This window comes from Myotis nattereri (assembly GCF_964212035.1).
Source record: "Myotis nattereri genome assembly, chromosome: 10".
Lineage (NCBI taxonomy): Eukaryota > Metazoa > Chordata > Mammalia > Chiroptera > Vespertilionidae > Myotis > Myotis nattereri.
In genome coordinates this window covers 20,432,576-20,449,795 of record NC_138085.1, presented here as the reverse complement: position 1 = coordinate 20,449,795, position 17,220 = coordinate 20,432,576, and the positions used below count along the sequence as shown (strand labels likewise).

At 38.9% G+C, this 17,220-nt stretch overlaps 1 protein-coding gene across 2 annotated transcripts in view; it reads right to left on the bottom strand.

Annotated features, from left to right (window-relative positions):
• EIF5B (eukaryotic translation initiation factor 5B) overlaps positions 1-17,220 on the bottom strand; it is a 64,016-nt gene that overhangs the window by 19,084 nt on the left and 27,712 nt on the right. The window contains exon 10 of one of the 2 annotated variants that reach the window (XM_081100518.1): positions 16,597-16,874. In XM_081100518.1, the coding sequence (XP_080956644.1) occupies positions 16,597-16,874 (278 nt within the window). The remainder of the gene's footprint in view (positions 1-16,596; positions 16,875-17,220) is intronic. The other variant, XM_081100519.1, reaches the window with a different exon arrangement.

Genomic DNA, 17,220 nt, shown 5'->3' with positions numbered 1-17,220 from the left:
AAGAAATTGCTCTTTCTGCCCTGGCCGGCCTGGCTCAGTGGATAGAGTGTCAGCCTGTGGACTGAAGGATCACAGGTTTGATTCAGGTCAAGGGCATATGCCTGGGTTGCAGGCTCGATCCCCAGTAGAGGGCGTGCAGGAGGCAGCTGATCAATGATTCTCTCATCATTGATGTTTCTATCTCTCTCTCTCCCTTCCTCTCTGAAATCAATAAAAATATACTAAAAAAAAAAAATTGATCTTTCGGTCACATTTACTATACACTACAACCTTTAACTTATGAGGGGTTATATAAAAAGAGGTATGCTCTTGCATCCTAAATATTTCTTTCGAGCTTCAGAGTTGTAAAACAATTTATTTCAAAACCTGTCCAATGTACAAACATTATGAAACATACCAATTAGAAGAAAGTTTACTTAAGCCTTAGCCCAAGACATCCAATGGTATTTCCCACCTTCCTAATGTATGACTGGGCATGAGAAAGTCTGTCCTTGAACCACATTGCATTCTCTGAAGCATTTAATTACCTAAACACTTCACTTCTGAGAACCAAGCAAAAACCCATGCCAGCGTTCTTTCCAATGATAACCTTTCACGCACAACAAAGCTGCCATTCACATGAGGTAATAAGACTTTCATCTAGACTCTGAAGTATCACTCACAACACTATTTCCATCTAAAAACCATTTCTGTAGGAACTCTTTACTTTCATTTCTACCACTAGACACTGGATCTTTCTGTAGAAAGTGGGGAAAAAGTTTTAACATGTCAAAGTGACATGCGAGTATTTACTAGCAAAGAGCAGTAAAGGAGCTTCACAATACATCCTGCTGGAATGCGAACACGGTGACCTCAGGATTCAGATGGAGAAAATGCCTCCACTCCTATACTTGAAGTGTTAACATTTTCTGGAAAGTAATATAGTATCGATTTTAACCTGAAAACTCTACCTCTAAATATCTGTCCTGAAGCAATGACAGGACAAGTACACAGAGATGCAAGTGTCCAATAAGTGATTGTCCACTGCAGTATTATTTATAAGTGAAAATTAGTAACCACTTAATTTCTTTGAGGGATTTGTAAAGAGTTTCCCACCCCCAGGCTGATGATACCTATCTGGTTGCATAGATTCCTGTTGTAGAGACCCCTATCCACAATGGAACTACTTACTCAGAGTGTGAGGTCAATTTGAGACAAGGATAGTATGTTGCAAGGTTTGAGAACCATGAAGTTTGTCATGAACTGAAATGTATCTCTCCCAAATTCATACACTTAAGCCCTACCACCCAAATTTCACTATTTGGAGAGAGGGCCTTAAAGGATGTAATTAAGGTTAAATGAGGTCATAAGGGTGGGGTTGTAATCTGATAGGTCTTGTATCCTTGCAAGAGGAGGAGAAATAAAAAAATCAATCTCTGAGTACACTCAGGGGAAAGGCCACGAGAACGCAGTGAGAAGGCAGCTGTCTGCAAGCCAGAAAGAGAGCCTTCATCAGAAAACAAACCTGCTGACACTTTAATCTTGAACTTTAAGCCTCAAGAACTGTCAGAAAATAAACCTCTGTTGTTTAAATCAGCAGTTGCCAACCAGTGGTCCGTGAGGTTTGAAAGGTTGGCAACCGCTGATTTAAATCACCCAGTCTGTGGTATGTTGTTATAGCAGACCAAGCAGATCAATACCAAGTTAACACAGAATCCTTCTATAATATTAAATACTATATGTGGTTTTAAAGGCAGGATTTCTTGAATGATAGAATGAGGAGCTCGGCAAATCCTCTCCCCCCGAAAAAAAAGGTAGAAGTGGATAAAATAGTTAAAACAACCACTTAAGGACTCTAGAAATTGGTCAAAGGCAAATAAATTGAGAAACATTTAATTCAAGAAAATCTACTGACCATCAGTAAGAGCAACGGAAGCCTGTGCAGTTTTAGTCCGGAGCTGCACCCCCACTGTGCCAGGGAGTAGAAGTGGTATGAGAGAGGGGGACAGGGAATTCAATTCCATGCCTCACAGCAGGGGTGGGGAACCTTTTCTCTGCCAAGGCCCACTTGGACGTTTATAACATCATTCACGGGCCATATAAAATTATTAACTTGAAAGTTAGCCTGCTGTATTTGGTTAAACGTTTAATTAACTCACCCCTAATGCCTTGGCAGGGCGAGAGCAAATGATTTCGCAGGCCTTATACAGCCCATGGGCTAGACACTCCCCATCCCTGCCTTCAATCATTGTCAAAATAGAGAGATCTCAGTGGCAAACAGATAAAACTAAAATCACAACTAGACTAAGGTCTCTATACTGGGGGAGCAAGAGATGACCTGGAAGATCAGTCACAAATTTAACAGGGAGGTCTGTGGAAGAAGGCAACAAAAGTAGGCAATGATAAGATCTACTTATTGCTGGTGGTCCAGGGTCTGCGCTCCTGGGAAAGGCTGACAGCAGAGACCAGAAAGGTCTTAGAGAGTTACTAGTTCCTGACTCAACACCAAGCCTTGCAAATGCATGAAGTAAAATCCAGAGTGAACTAATAAACTGACCAATCATATGGCTGACAACTAAAATAAGCTAACCTACACGCAAGGCTAAAGCAAATTGGTCAAAGGCAAATAAATTGAGGCACACAAATTGCAAGGCTAAGAAAACCAGGCTTTAAAATAAAAACAAAAATTTTAAAATGAACCAAAAACTGAGAAGAAAGCGAAAGACTTTACAGAATTAATCCACATGATTCACTAAAAGCAAATAAACAGAAATACCCAAAATCACCACATTTGTAGGGAGTGAACAGAATTCAGATTTGCTATAATATATTCTCTGAAATGTCCACTTGTTAACAAAAATTTATAAGACATACAAAGAAACAGGAAAATATGGTTTGTGTGTGTGTGTGTGAGATGTTGACCACAGAGCAAAAAAGTGGTCAACAGAATCTGGGCCTGAGAGACCCAAATTTTGGATTTGGCAGAAAAAGAGTTGAAAGTGGCTATTATGAATACGTTCAAAAGACAAAAGAGAATCCGTGTAAAGACAATGAATGGACATCAAAAGAAGGTACTAAGAAATATAAATTATAGAAAAACACATGAAAATTCTGGAATTTTTTTTTTTTGAATGCAATATTCCCAGCAGTTTTATTTATAAAACCCCAAATTTGGAAATAACCGAAACCATTAGCAGATCAATGGATAAAGTGGTTATCCATAGAATACAATATTATTACCAATAAAAAATTAACTATTTACATAAACAGTACTGTTGATTCTAAAAGTACCTGTGTAGCAAGAAAGAAGTCACAGTTTGTTAAAAACTATACACCTTATACTACTGCCTATAAAATTATGAAAAATATGAACTAATCTATTATAAGAGGAGGTAAATCAATGACTGTATGGAGGGAAGAGAATCCAGAAGAGTATAAAAGGGCAAGAGGTAAATACAGGGTGTGCAAAACTAGGTTTAGAGTTGTTAGTATTGAAAATAATACAACGGTAAATAAATAATAAAAGTATAAACTCTCATGGCTACTGTGTCTTATGCTGTTGGGCATGATCACGTTCACTGAAAGGTCATTGGTTTGATTCTAGATCAGGGCACATGCCTGTCTGGATCTGCAGTGATGGGCAAGCAGGAGGTAAGAGATTGATGTTTCTCTCCCTCTGCCCTTCTCTCTAAAAATCAATAAAAATACATTTTAAAATATATAAAACTAAAGGCCTGGTTGATGAAATTCATACGCTTTTGATATTTCTCTTGAAATTTTCATGTTTTCTGTAATGACAAAATCCACCATTATTACCCAGTACACCTAGTAGATAAAGCCTTAATTTTGATTCCAAATAAAAACTATCCCTCTGTTGTTAGAAAATTAAGATGGCAACTCTATATAGACATAACCATCTCTCTCCTCATTTCTTGAGAGAATCACTGTTGCCTCTGTGGCAGCAAATACTGTCCAGAAGTGAAGACTACTGCCATCACAATGTTCAGGAATGCTAAGCTGTCACAAAACACACAACCTGGGACTAATTATACAATTATCTTTTCTCTAGCTTTCAGTTCCTGCCTATTGTGATAAACTTGAGGTGAACACCATAGCGGGGCCCAGGGAATCCCCAAAACCATGAGATTCTTAGCGCAACCAATCACTTTAGCTACAAAAAGAACAAACAAGCTTCAGGACCGGGTCATTTGTGAATAATGTTCAGAAGAGGTAATTTTCATCCACTATACTGATGTCTCTTCCACTCACTATGAAAACAGTGCTTGTCCCAATATTAGTTGCACTTCAGTGTTACAAAAAATGAAACCAGCCTATAAAATTTCACACACCATGGCACACGGCTCCTTTGCAGTATGTAAGACATACTATGAACAGAGAATATAATTCATATTGTTCACAGAAACACAACAAAGGACTCTTCTTCTGGGTGATCATTGACCTCGCCAATAATACACGCACCAGGCTACAAAATTGGAACCAAAAAGTCATGCACATTTTTGTTAAAGGACTTGGTTAGCAAAGAAAATAAACCAAGATTGGACAAAGAGTGATTTTTTGCCATTATTATGTGCCTTCCAAAGCACAGAAAGTTTGGGACCCCACCATATCTGTTTACCTCTGCATGTGACAGATCACAACAATCCCTTCAAATCATCCAAGGCAGTGAATATAACCCACAAAATTAAAGGTACAAAAGCAAAACACCCTTTACTAAAAGAGCATAAGCCAGAACAGAGGACAGCAACCAGTTTGTAAGTAGGTGAATTAGAACCTAAAACGACTCATCAGAGGATAATGTGAGAACAATGATAGAAGCACAAAAAAGGACTCCTGTTCTGGGGGACCACTGACCTCACCAACATTAGAGGCACCAGGCCGCAAATTGGAACCACAAAGTTATGCAAACTTTCTTTCATTGCCTTGGTCAGTGGTATAAAATAAGCCATTATTGGACAAAGAGTGAGTTTTCTGACATTATTATAGCTTTCCAAAGCACAGAAAGTTTGGGACCCCACCATATCTGTTCATCTCACCATGATGATAGATCACTTTTGTGTCAAATCATCCAGAGACTGAAATTAAAAAAAAAAAGTTACAAAAGAAAAAACATGTTTACTAAAGATCGTAAACCAGAACGGAGGACAGTAAACAATTTGCAGGTTGGTGAATTAGAAAGTAAAACAATTCATAAAAGCATAATGTGAGACCCACAATGTCCCCTGAAAGTGGTAGTACTCCTTAGCTGAGGATGGGTGGTCTGGACAAACCCTGGGTCAGATGCATTCCCTAATCAGAAAGGAAGGAAGATCCTGTCAAGAGCTTGAAATAATCATAATGTTCTCAAGCACAAGTGAGAATACAGAATACATTTCCCCTGAGCACACAGAGGTTGTGACTGATTCACACTCTTCAGGTGAGCCAGGTGGTAGAGGTGAAATATCTTCAGCCACAAATGCTCGCTGTGACATCAATTGGTTAGCAGGTCTGGGCATGTTAGCAAGTACAATGCAGCTCCTTCAAGCCTCACTTGTACCTGAAAACAGAGGGATCTTCTGGGTGGCTGGAGTTGTTTTAGAAGCCCTGATCTGCGACTCTCCTTTTATAGATACACTCTGAGCAGAACAGGCCTCATCACCATCGATTTTATGCCAACAACCTACAGATGACACAAGTGCAAACACTTCCAGCATCACATCGCAGTACAGAAGTCTCTGAGCCTCATCAAGGAGCCCCCATTCCTCCTGAGAGAAGATAATGGCCACGCCCTCATAGTTCATATCCATTCTGAGCGCTGGGACCTGGGCGGCGGGACCTGAGAGGCCGGTCCCCAAGGCTGGAGGGTGAAATGGGGTCAGGCTGCGGGGACGCTGCGAGCAGAGAGGAGTCCGGGAGGCACGGGGACCACAATATCGGGCTGTTGGGGCTCAAGGAGCCTCAGACACACCCCGCACAGCAGGCGCGCTGCCTCCCAGGACTCCTCCTCCTCACGGCCAGCGCCTTGAAGCCTGTGAATCTGTGAAAAAACACCTAAAAGGTCCTGAAAATTAAAACTTCAATAGCAAATTTAAAATCTCACTGGAGTGTCTCAAGAGAAGCTATAAAATAATGGGGGGCAATCAGAGAACTTGAACAATGGTTAAGAAGAAGTGTGTGTGTGGGGGGGGTGGGGGGGGAGACACACAGACAACCTCAACAGACCTATGGCACACCCTCAAACAAATAAATGTGCATATAAAATGAGTCCCAGATGGAGAAGAGACAGAGAAATAGAGAAAAAAGATTTAAATAATGACCAAAAACTACCAAATTTTGATGAAAAACATTAATCTACACATCTAAAAAGCTCAATAGCCTCCAAGTAGGATAATTACAAAGATATCCACACCAAGACACATCTAATTAAATTGTTAAAAGCCAAATCAAAAAGAAAATCCTAACAGCAAGAGAAAAACCACTCACTATTTATTGGTCAAGATCAAATAAGATTAATAGCTTAATCTTTGTCAGAAGGAACACAGGCCAGTAGGCAATGAGATGACATATCAAAGAGCTAAAAAGAAAAACAAAACAAGTTGTCAAGCAAAAATTCTGCATGCAGTAATATTATCCTTTAAAAAAAATGAAGGTGAAATAAATAAATCCCAAATTTAAAAAGAGTGAGAAAACTCACTGCTGGAAGATCAGCGTGTGAGAAATAGAAATACCACATAAGTTCATTAGGCTGAAATGAAGCCATACCAGATGGTAACTCAAAGCCAAAGCCATATAAGAAAAAAGGAGCAATGGCAACTGTCATTATACTAGTACAGTAAATGTAAAAAACAGTAAAAATGTATCTATTTCTGTCTTCTTCCTTAATTGATTTAAAAGATAACTTCACAAAGTAATAATTATAAAGTTGTTTGGTTGAGCTTATAATATACAGAGTGGGGCAAAAGTAGGTTTACAGTTGCATGTAAAACAGTTTATTCTTATATTATTAGTCATTATTTACTTATTATTTTCCATATGAACAATTCTAAACCTACTTTTGTCCCACCCTGTATAAAGATGTAATAAATATTACAAAGAGCACAAAGGCAAAGTGAAGGAGGGACTAGAGCTACACTGTAGAAAAAAATGACAGGCAGAAACAATCCATATGAAGAAATGAGGAATACCAGATATGTTAATATTTAGGTTAATATTAAGATGCTTTAAATGTATTTTTCTCCTTTCTTCTCTTAATTCCTTTAAAAGATAAATGGTCAAATAAGATATTAACAGCCCTGTTTTACTGGGTTTAGAACATTTATAAACATACTAGAGACCTAGTGCACAAATTTGTGCACGGGTGGGTCCCTTGGCCTGGCTGGTGATCGAGACCTACCAGGGGGCGGGCAGGCTGGGGGGAGGGACCCCTGGCTGGCCAGGGGGAGGGGCCACGAGAAGTTGGCTGTGGGAGCACACTGACCACCAGGGGGCAGCTCCTGCATCTGGCCCCTGATGGTCAGTGCGTGTCATAGTGACTGGTTGACGGTCTTTCTGTTCGTTCAGTAGTAATGGTTGCTTAGGCTTTTATATATATAGATGTAATAATAACAGTGCAAAGAAAAGTGGAAAGAATGGATCTATATTAGAACAAAATCTATATATTTTACTAGAATTAAACTACTAATAATCTGAAGTAGATAAGACACATATTATAATGCCTAAAGGAACCATAAAGAAAATAACTTCATGGCCTAACTGGTTTGGCACAGTGGATAGAGCATCGGCCTGCGGACTGGAAGGTCCCAGATTCGATTCCAGTCAAGGGCATGTACCTTGGTTGCGGGCACATCCCCAATAGGAGATGTGCAGGAGGCAGCTGATCAATGTTTCTTTCCCATCGATGTTTCTGACTCTCTATCTCTCTCCCTTCCTCTCTGTAAACAATCAATAAAATACATGAAAAAAAGAAAAAGAAAATAACTTAACCCACACTGGTCAGTGTGGCTCAGTGGATTGGGCATGGACCCCTATACCAGGTAGCTGCCGGTTCTATTACCAGTCAAGGGCACATGCCGTGGTTGCGAGATCGATCCCCACTAGGGCAATGTTGCGCCCTCACATCAATGTTTCTCTCTCCCTCTGTCTTCCTCTCTCTCTAAAAATCAATATACTATTCTTTAAAAAAAAAAAAACTTTTAAAAAAGTTACCAAAACCATTCAGTGTATTTAAAAAAAAATAGTAAAAATGGAGAAAATCCAACAATATTCATAACTTTAAATATGAATCAATTAAATACTCTTAAAGGCAGATTGTGTGAATAAATAAAACAGCAAGATTCACCTACACACTGTCATCAAGAGACACTATAGATTCAAAGCCACAAATAGGTAGAAAGTGGAGACTGAAAAAGACCATGCAAATGGTAACTATAAAACAGCTGGATCCGCTATATGAGTACCAGACCAAAACCAAAACAAAACAAAAACGTTATTAAGATATGCAATTCAACAATAAATTTAGGATCTTCAATAACCCACTTTCAAAAAAAGGAAAGAAAAACTACACATAAAAAAAAACACTGCACATAAAATGAGCAAGTATACAGAAAATTTGAACACCATCACCTACCAAATTGACCTAACTAAACACCAGACCCGCTAACAGCAGAATCCACGTTCTTCCTTAATGCGTAAGAAACATTTTCCAGAAGAGACCATATGCTAAGGGACATCCTTAATTATTTTTACATAACAGACACTATACAAAGTGTGTTCTCCAACCACAATAATCAAAATTTAACATTAACAACAGGAGAAAAATAACGAAATCTACAAACAATTATAAATTATGACTATGTATTTCTAAATATCACCTGGGTCAAGAAGGAAATAGTAAAGGGAGTTAGAAAATATTTCGAACAGAATAAAACAAAAGTGCAACATACCAAAATTTATGGGATGCAGCTAAAGCAGTACGTAGAGGGAAATTTGTATTTTTAAATGTCTATAGCAGTGATGGCGAACCTATGACACGCGTGTCAGAGGTGACATGCGAACTCATTTTTTTGGTTGATTTTTCTTTGTTAAATGGCATTTAAATATATAAATAAATACCAAAAATATGTCTTTGTTTTACAAGGGTTGCAAATATCAAAAAATTTTTATATATGGCACGGCACCAGAGTTAAGTTAGGGTTTTTCAAAATGCTGACACACCGAGCTCAAAAGGTTCACCATCACTGGTCTATATAGTATTAGGAAAGAAGAAAAGTCTTAAATTAATAATTTCAGGAAAAACCAAGATGGTGGTATAGGTAAACACTGGAAATTGCTGCCTTGCACAGCCACTTCAAAAATACAACTAAAAGACAAAACGGACATTATCCAGAACCACAGGAAGGCTGGCTGAGCGGAAATTCTACAACTAAAAGAAAAAGAAAAGGACACTGAGACTCAGGAGGTGCGGAAGTAAAGTACAGCGGTATGGAGGCGCATGCGGAAAGGGCTGGCAACGGAGGATGCCGGTGTCTTTTGAAATCAGGAGGGAGGCACAAGCTCCCAACGGCCCTGACTCCAATTCTGGGCGAGTCTCTGGGGACCCAGACTCATACAAGGAGAAACTGGATTGTCTAGCATTGGTGGAAACTCGAGGGCGGCTTTCTCTCAGAGGTGCTTGCAGCGATTACCAGGACACTGAGAACGGGGTCTCTTAGGGTAGGACTGAGGATCAGCCATAGCTGTTTGCTCCACCCTGTTGATTCCCTGAGACCCCGACCCACCCCACCCAAGCTGTGCGCAGAGGCTTTTGCATATGAATGACCTGGCCCTTTGAGATCTAAAATTACCTAACAAACTGCAGCTGGGTCAGAAAGACCCAGAACATCCAAAAGAAGGCCCAAGGTCCCACAGCAGCTTGCATTGCTTCACAGCTGGGCCTCATCTGGGCACCTCCAAACCCCAAACAAGGAAGAGGAACCTGCAGATCTCTCCGTAGCTCCTGCTGGGTAGCCTCAGGCAGAGGCTAAGTTAGCACCTCCTTAGATCCAAGTGCCAGTGTACCCAGTGGTCAGATTAGGACCATCCAGATTACAATTCCTCAGATCCATAAGGGACACACTCAGGGGGCAGACTCAGTGAGCACCAAAGCCCCATTGAAGCAAGTCTTGCCCCAGAAGGGTGTCTTCAGCACAGAAGTTCTCCCACCGTAAACACAGCTGATTCTCACAGCCAATTGGCCTGGAGGTCAATTCCTCCCAGTGTTACCTAAACAATCAATCCTTAAGTACAACAAGACTATGCACACAGCCCACAAAGGGGTGCACCAAGAGTGTCAACCCCAGGTAATTGGGGAGGCTGAGCCACTGGGCCCTATAGGACACCTAGCACAGAAAGCCACTCTATCAACACAGGGAAGCATAAAAAATGTGGAGACAAAGAAACAGATCACAAATGACAGAAATGGAGGAAAGCAAACTACTGGATATAGAGTTCAAAACCACACTTATAATGTTTTTCAAGAATTTTCTAGAAACCGCCGATAAATTTAGTGAGACCCTCAAGAAATCTAGTGAGACCCTCGAGGATATGAAAAAGGACCAAGTAGAAATTAAGCATACACTGACTGAAATAAAGAATATTATACAGAGATCCAACAGCAGACAAGAGGATCCAAGAATCAAGTCAAAGATTTGAAATACGAAGAAGTAAAAAGCACCCAACCGATAAAGCAAAAAGAAAAGAATCCAAAAATATGAAGATAGTGTAAGGAGTCTGGGACAACTTCAAGCGAACCAACATCCGAATTATAGGGGTGCCAGAAGAAGAGAGCAAGATATTGAAAACCTATTTGAAGAAATAATGACAGAAAACTTCCCCTATCTGGTAAAAGAAATAGACTTACAAGTCCAGGAAGCACAGAGAACCCCAAACAAAAGGAATCCAAAGAGGACCACACCAAGACACATCATAATTAAAATGCCAAGGGCAAAAGACAAAGAGAGAATCTTAAAAGCATCAAGAGAAAAAAAAGTCAGTCACCTACTGTCAGCTGATTTCTCAACAGAAACTATGCAGGCCAGAAGGGAGTGGCAAGAAATATTCAAAGTGATGAATGGCTAGAACCTACAACCAAGATTACTTTATCCAGCAAAGCTATCATTCAGAATTGAAGGTCAGATAAAGAGCTTCACAGATAAGAAAAAGCTCAAGGAGTTCATCACCACCAAACCAGTATTATATGAAATGCTGAAAGGTATTCTTTAAGAAGAGGAAGAAGAAAAAGGTAAAGATAAAAATTATGAACAACAAATACATATCAACAAGTGAATCTAAAAATCAAGTGAATAAAAAATCTGATGAACACAGTGAACTGGTGATTATAATAGAATCAGGGGCATTGGAAGGGAGTGGACTGACAATTCTCGGGGGGTGGGGAAGGGGTGTGGGAAGAGACTGGACAAAAATTGTACATCTATGGATGAGGACAGTGGGGGGGTAAGGGAAGAGTGTGGGGTGGGAACTGGGTGGAGGGGAGCTATGGGGGTAAAAGAGGAACAACTGTAATAATCTGAACAATAATGATTTATTTAAAAAAATAATAATTTCAGTTGTCATCCTAAGAAATTAGCAAATGGGGAAACTAAGCCCAAACAAAAGGAAGACAATAATAAATAAAAAAGTCAATTGAAGAAAAAACAAAAATAGAGAAGAATTAATGAAACCAAAAACTGGGTCTTAAAAGATCAAAAAGATGGAAAATCTTTAGCTAGACTATGGAGACAAAAGTAACCAAAATCAGAATCAACAGAGAGACACCACTATTGACTTTACAGAAACTTAAAGGATTGAGGATACTATGAACAACTTTATGTTCACACTTAAGTAAAACACAGTAATTACCAGAAAGACAAAAATTACTGAGTATAACAAGTTGAAAAAGGAAATGTTAAATAAACTGAATTAGTAATTATAAAATCTTCCCATAAAAAGAGCTTTTTTAGTAAATTCAACCAAATATTTAAAACTGTAAATAATATGATCCCTCACAAACTCTTACAGAAAACAAAGGAACCCTAGGAGGCTACTATTAAACTGACACCAAAGCCAGACAAACAACTATATGACAAGAAAACTATTGACAAATATCACTCATGGGTATCACAAAATCCTCAACAAAATATTACAAGCCAAATCCAGTAATACATAAAGAGGATTATATACCAAAATCAAGTGGAATTTGTTTCAGGAATACAAGGTTGGTTTTACATTTGAATGCCAATTGATGTACTACATCATACATTAATACTGGAAAGGAAAAACACCATCTCAATAGACAGAAAAAAGGCATCCATCACCCATTCATGACAGAAAACTTCAACAAACTAGGAAAAGAAAAAAATTTCCTCAAACTGATCAAAGATATCGACCTAACATCACAGTTCACATCATAGTTAATGTTTAAGATCTGAATGCTTTTCTCCCAAAGACTGGGAACAAGGCAAGTATTCTATTCAATAATACACTGTTCTAGCCAATGAAATCAGGCAAGAAAAAGAAATAAGCAACAATGAGATTGAAAGTGAAGAATTAAAATCGTCCTTTGATAGGCAACATGACACCAATTAAAAAGAAAATTTAAGCCGAAACCGGTTTGGCTCAGTGGATAGAGCGACAGCCTGCGGACTGTAAGGTCCCAGGTTCGATTCCGGTCAGGGGCACGTACTTGGGTTGCAGGCATATCCCCAGTAGGAGATGTGCAGGAGGCAGCTGATCGATGTTTCTCTCTCATCGATGTTTCTAACTCTCTATCTCTCTCCCTTCCTCTCTGTAAAAAATCAATAAAATATATTTTAAAAAAAAAATTCTTAAAAAAAAGAAAAAGAAAATTTAAGAATCCTTGAAAAATTATTAGAATAAAAAAAATTTAAGTACAGTTGCAGGATACAAGATTAATCAACAAAAATCAATTGTGTTTAATTACATTAGCAATGAAAAGTTTAAAAAATATGACCCTACTCACAATAGCAGCAAAAACAATAAAATGGTAACAAATTTAACAAAATGACAAATTTTATACTCTGAAAACTAAATAAAACTACTAAATTTCAAAAGCCACTTTCATACTGGTTTCTGTTTTTCTCTCTCCTCTCTCTCCCTCTCCCTCTCTCTCTCTTCTTTCCTACCTCCCTCTCCTTTCCTTTCTAAAACTTAATAAAGAAAGATTATTTAACAACCAATGGGTAAAAAAGTGAAAAGAGAAAAATAACTCTTGCAATCCTAATATATAAAAACCCAGGGTCCATAAGGACTGAAGGCTCTACCAACGGGAAGTCAGTCCTGCAGTCAGTGCTGGGTTGCCGTGGCGACGAAGCACTGACTGCTGCTGCTGTGGGCGTGGCGACCCAGCACTGACTGCCAAAGGAGCTGCGGATCAGGCCTGGAGAGAGGCCTGAAAAGACAGGCAGGGTCTGATGCGCAGTCTCCATGGCAGCTGTTGATCAGCCATTGCCTCTCTCTTTCTCTCTGGGCCTCCGCGGGTGCTGCTAATCAGTCCCACCTCTCTGATGAGGCCCGGAAACGCTGACTGGCATAGAAACTGACCAATCAGAACCAAATCTGGGTGAAGTGCGAGAAGCCAATGGCTGTGTAGGAGGTGGAGCTTTTGACACTGCCTGGCACAGAAACCAACCAATCAGAACCTAATCTGGGTGAACTGCGAAGGCAGAACCTAAGGTGGGGGCTGAGGAAGGGTTTTAAGGGCAACAGCTGTTTGGTGTAAGGTATGAGAAAGCGGTTCAATTTTTTAATGCCTGGTTTGGCAGTATAGTGCATATGGCTGGCTATCAGTCTAGACATAGGGATTATGTATTTTTGTCTGCCAAGAGCACCTCCTTCTGCTGAAAAAGGCTTTCCCCCCCCCATTTAAGCAATCCTATCCTATATAATATATCTATACTAATAAAAAGGTGATCTGCTAATTAGAATGGGTCAACTGGCCATCTTCCAGACTTCTGATTTCCTTCCGTACAAAGCCATGGTGGTGGGGGCTGAGGCAGAGAGGGAAGTTGGGGGCGAGATCAGGCCGGCAGGGGACGGCAGTTAGGGGCGATTAGGCAGGCAGGCAGCGGCAGTTAAGGGCAATCAGGCAGGCAGGCAGAGAGGTTAGGGGCGATCAGGCAGAGGCAGTTAAGGGCGATCAGGCAGGCAAGCAGGTGAGCAGTTAGGAGCCAGCTGTCCCAGATTGGAGAGGCTGAGGGAAACCACCCCATACACGATTTTGTGCACCGGGCCACTAGTTCAGTAATAAAAAGTCAAATTAAAAAATTTAAAAATTTGAATTGATGTTTCACCATGAGGGCATAGTTATGGTAATAGTACATGAAGAAATGCTCAAGATCATGAAAGTGTAATTTAAAACCACAATAAGACAAACTATTTCACATCCACTAGAATGGCTAAAATTGAAAAGACAAACAATAAAAACTACTAGCGAGAATGTAGAGCAACTAGAACCCTCAAATGGGATAATCTATAATTGTGCAACCATTATGGAAAATATTTTGGCAGTTAAATGCAAATCTACCATATGATTTAGCAATTTCACTTGTAGGAACAAATCCAAAAGAAATAAAAACACATTTTCACGTAAAGAACTCATAACAAAATACTTATAACAATACTATACCATTCTCAATAGCCAGTGGAAACAACTCAAATGTCCATTAACTGGTGAATGGACAATAATATAATATGACATATTTATACAAAACACTACTTGGTAATTAAAGAGAACAAAGTACTGATATAACTACCACATAAAGGAACAGAGTAAGAGAAACAGCCAGGCACAAAAGACCACATATTATAGAAGTGAATTTTTATGAAATTTCCAGAAAAGTTATCTATAGAGACAAAGCAGATTAGTAGCTGTCTGTGGCTAAGAATGGGAAATGACTAAATTGGCACAAGGAATCTTTTGATGGTAATGAAAATACTCCAAAGTTAAGGTGTGTCGGTTGCACAACTGTAAATTTACAAAATATCATTGAATTGTACACTTAAAACAGGTTAATGTGATGGTATGTAAAGCATATCTCAACAAAGCTGCTTAAAAATGTGTTAAGCTAAGAGGTCCACAGCATATTGTTATGTGCAAAAAAAAAAAAAAAAAAATCTTTCCAAAACGTATTATATAACTTACTTTCAATTAAACATTAAAAAAACTTAAAGTGCATAAACAAGAATATGAACAAGTCTGGGGAGTGAGATAATGGGGAAACTTGTACTTTCTGCTTTATAGCCATTTTGTTTGCTTGTTTTTAAATTTTCAAACACAGAACAAACTCTCACACATGGGTGCAAAGCAAGGGAGGTGGTTTGAGTAGGTGCCGTGGAAAGAAGAAGTCACAACCAGCCGTCAGGAGGGGAATGCTACTGGCATCTGGTGGGTAGAGGACAGGGATGCTACACAACATCCCAAAATATAGAGGACAATCCCCCCAACAAAGAATTACATGCCCGGCTGGCCAGCATCGCTCAACGGTTGAGGGTCGACCTATGAACCAGGAGGTCAGAGTTTGATTTCCAGTCAGGGCATATGTCCAGGTTGAGGGCTGCATCCCCAGTAGGAGGCGTGTAGGAGGCTGCTGATCAAATGATTCTCTCTCAACACTGATGTTTCTATCTTTCTCTCCCTCTCTGAAATCAATAAAAATATATTTTAAAAAAACAAAAACTGAGAGGAGAAGTGAGCTGGTTGTTCTATATTTAAAAAAAAATAAAATACATATATATATATATATAAGATAATATATATATATAATATATATATATAAATAAAAAATATATATATGAAATATATATATAAAAATTACCTGGCCCCAAAATGTCAATAGCACCAGGGTTAAGAAAGCCCAATTTACAATAATAGTCCTTCTTAGTCCTTTGAAATTCAGAAAATGTATACCTATCAAACTTCACAGAAGAAAACCATAAACACACTGATATAAAGGTATTAAAAATTTTTTAATTAAAATTATTCATGAAAAGATAACGCTAAGATGGTTTTTAGCCTTAGCCTCTTCAAGCAAATTAAAATAGTTATAGTGTGCTGCTTATGCCAAACTGACATAATTTAAGAAAACTATCTCTTGAAATCTGCTGCATTAAGCAGGAAAAATAGAGTAAGTCTCCTACGTATGTGCACTTAATAAAGAGAAGCCTCATTAACCCACCAGATTCAAACTTATGTGATCAGATGCCTCACACTGACTAACTTAAATATGCAATGCACACTTAACTGATGTTTCTAAGTAAAGGCCATATGCTCAGAATACCTTTGCATACCTAGAAACCATCATTCGAAGAGCACATTAAAATTCTGAGAACACAAGAAAAGCATGATGAAGCAGTCACTGTTCTGACTTGGGTAAGGGACTGGGGTCCTTGGTTGGAACACTGTCATATCTATTGTCTTGATTTACAAGAAACTGGACAAAATACTATTCTGTGACTATATTTTTTAAAGTGCTGTTAAATAAAAGCCTCTGTTGTAGAATACAGTTCTAAGGACCACAGAGGAGGACTGTGGAGGAAAGGAGCAAAGAAAAAGGGAACAATAGATACCTCAATCCTCCGTTTTGCTTTGTCATAAGCTCTTTCTTCTTTAGTTCGATCATCGTCAGAGTCATATTCAGATTCTGAGCTCAATTCTTTACTTGGCTTTTTAACTAATGTTTTCACCGAATCTTTCTCATCTGACACCTTTTCTTCCTCTTCTTCACCTTCACTGCCTTCACTTTCTTCTTCTTCCTCTTCACTCTCTTCTTCTTCTTCTTCCTCTTCCTCCTCTTCCTCCTCTTCCTCAGGGTTTTCTTTTACTTCTATATGCACTGTGTTTCCTTCTTTCAGAAAAACAAGAGATTTTATAATAAACAAAAATTAAAAATGAGATTCCCATCAACATAAGAGACCTTAAAGACAAATAAGGCAGCAATATTATATCTTTAATTCCAAATAAGTCTTTGCCCATATGCTACAATGAAGACTGCTATTTAACAGTGAGCATGTAAAGCATTAATTCATACATAATCAAATAAAAAAAAGAAAGACATTACTAAGTCAGGATACAAGAGGACAGAAACCTGGGATGTTGAATACAATACTTGGTATTGCCTTCCTCTGGGGTTTATGTGCGGAATTCTGGAGGAGGCAGCTCAAAGGCTAAGCAGTGCTTTCTAGCCCCTCAGT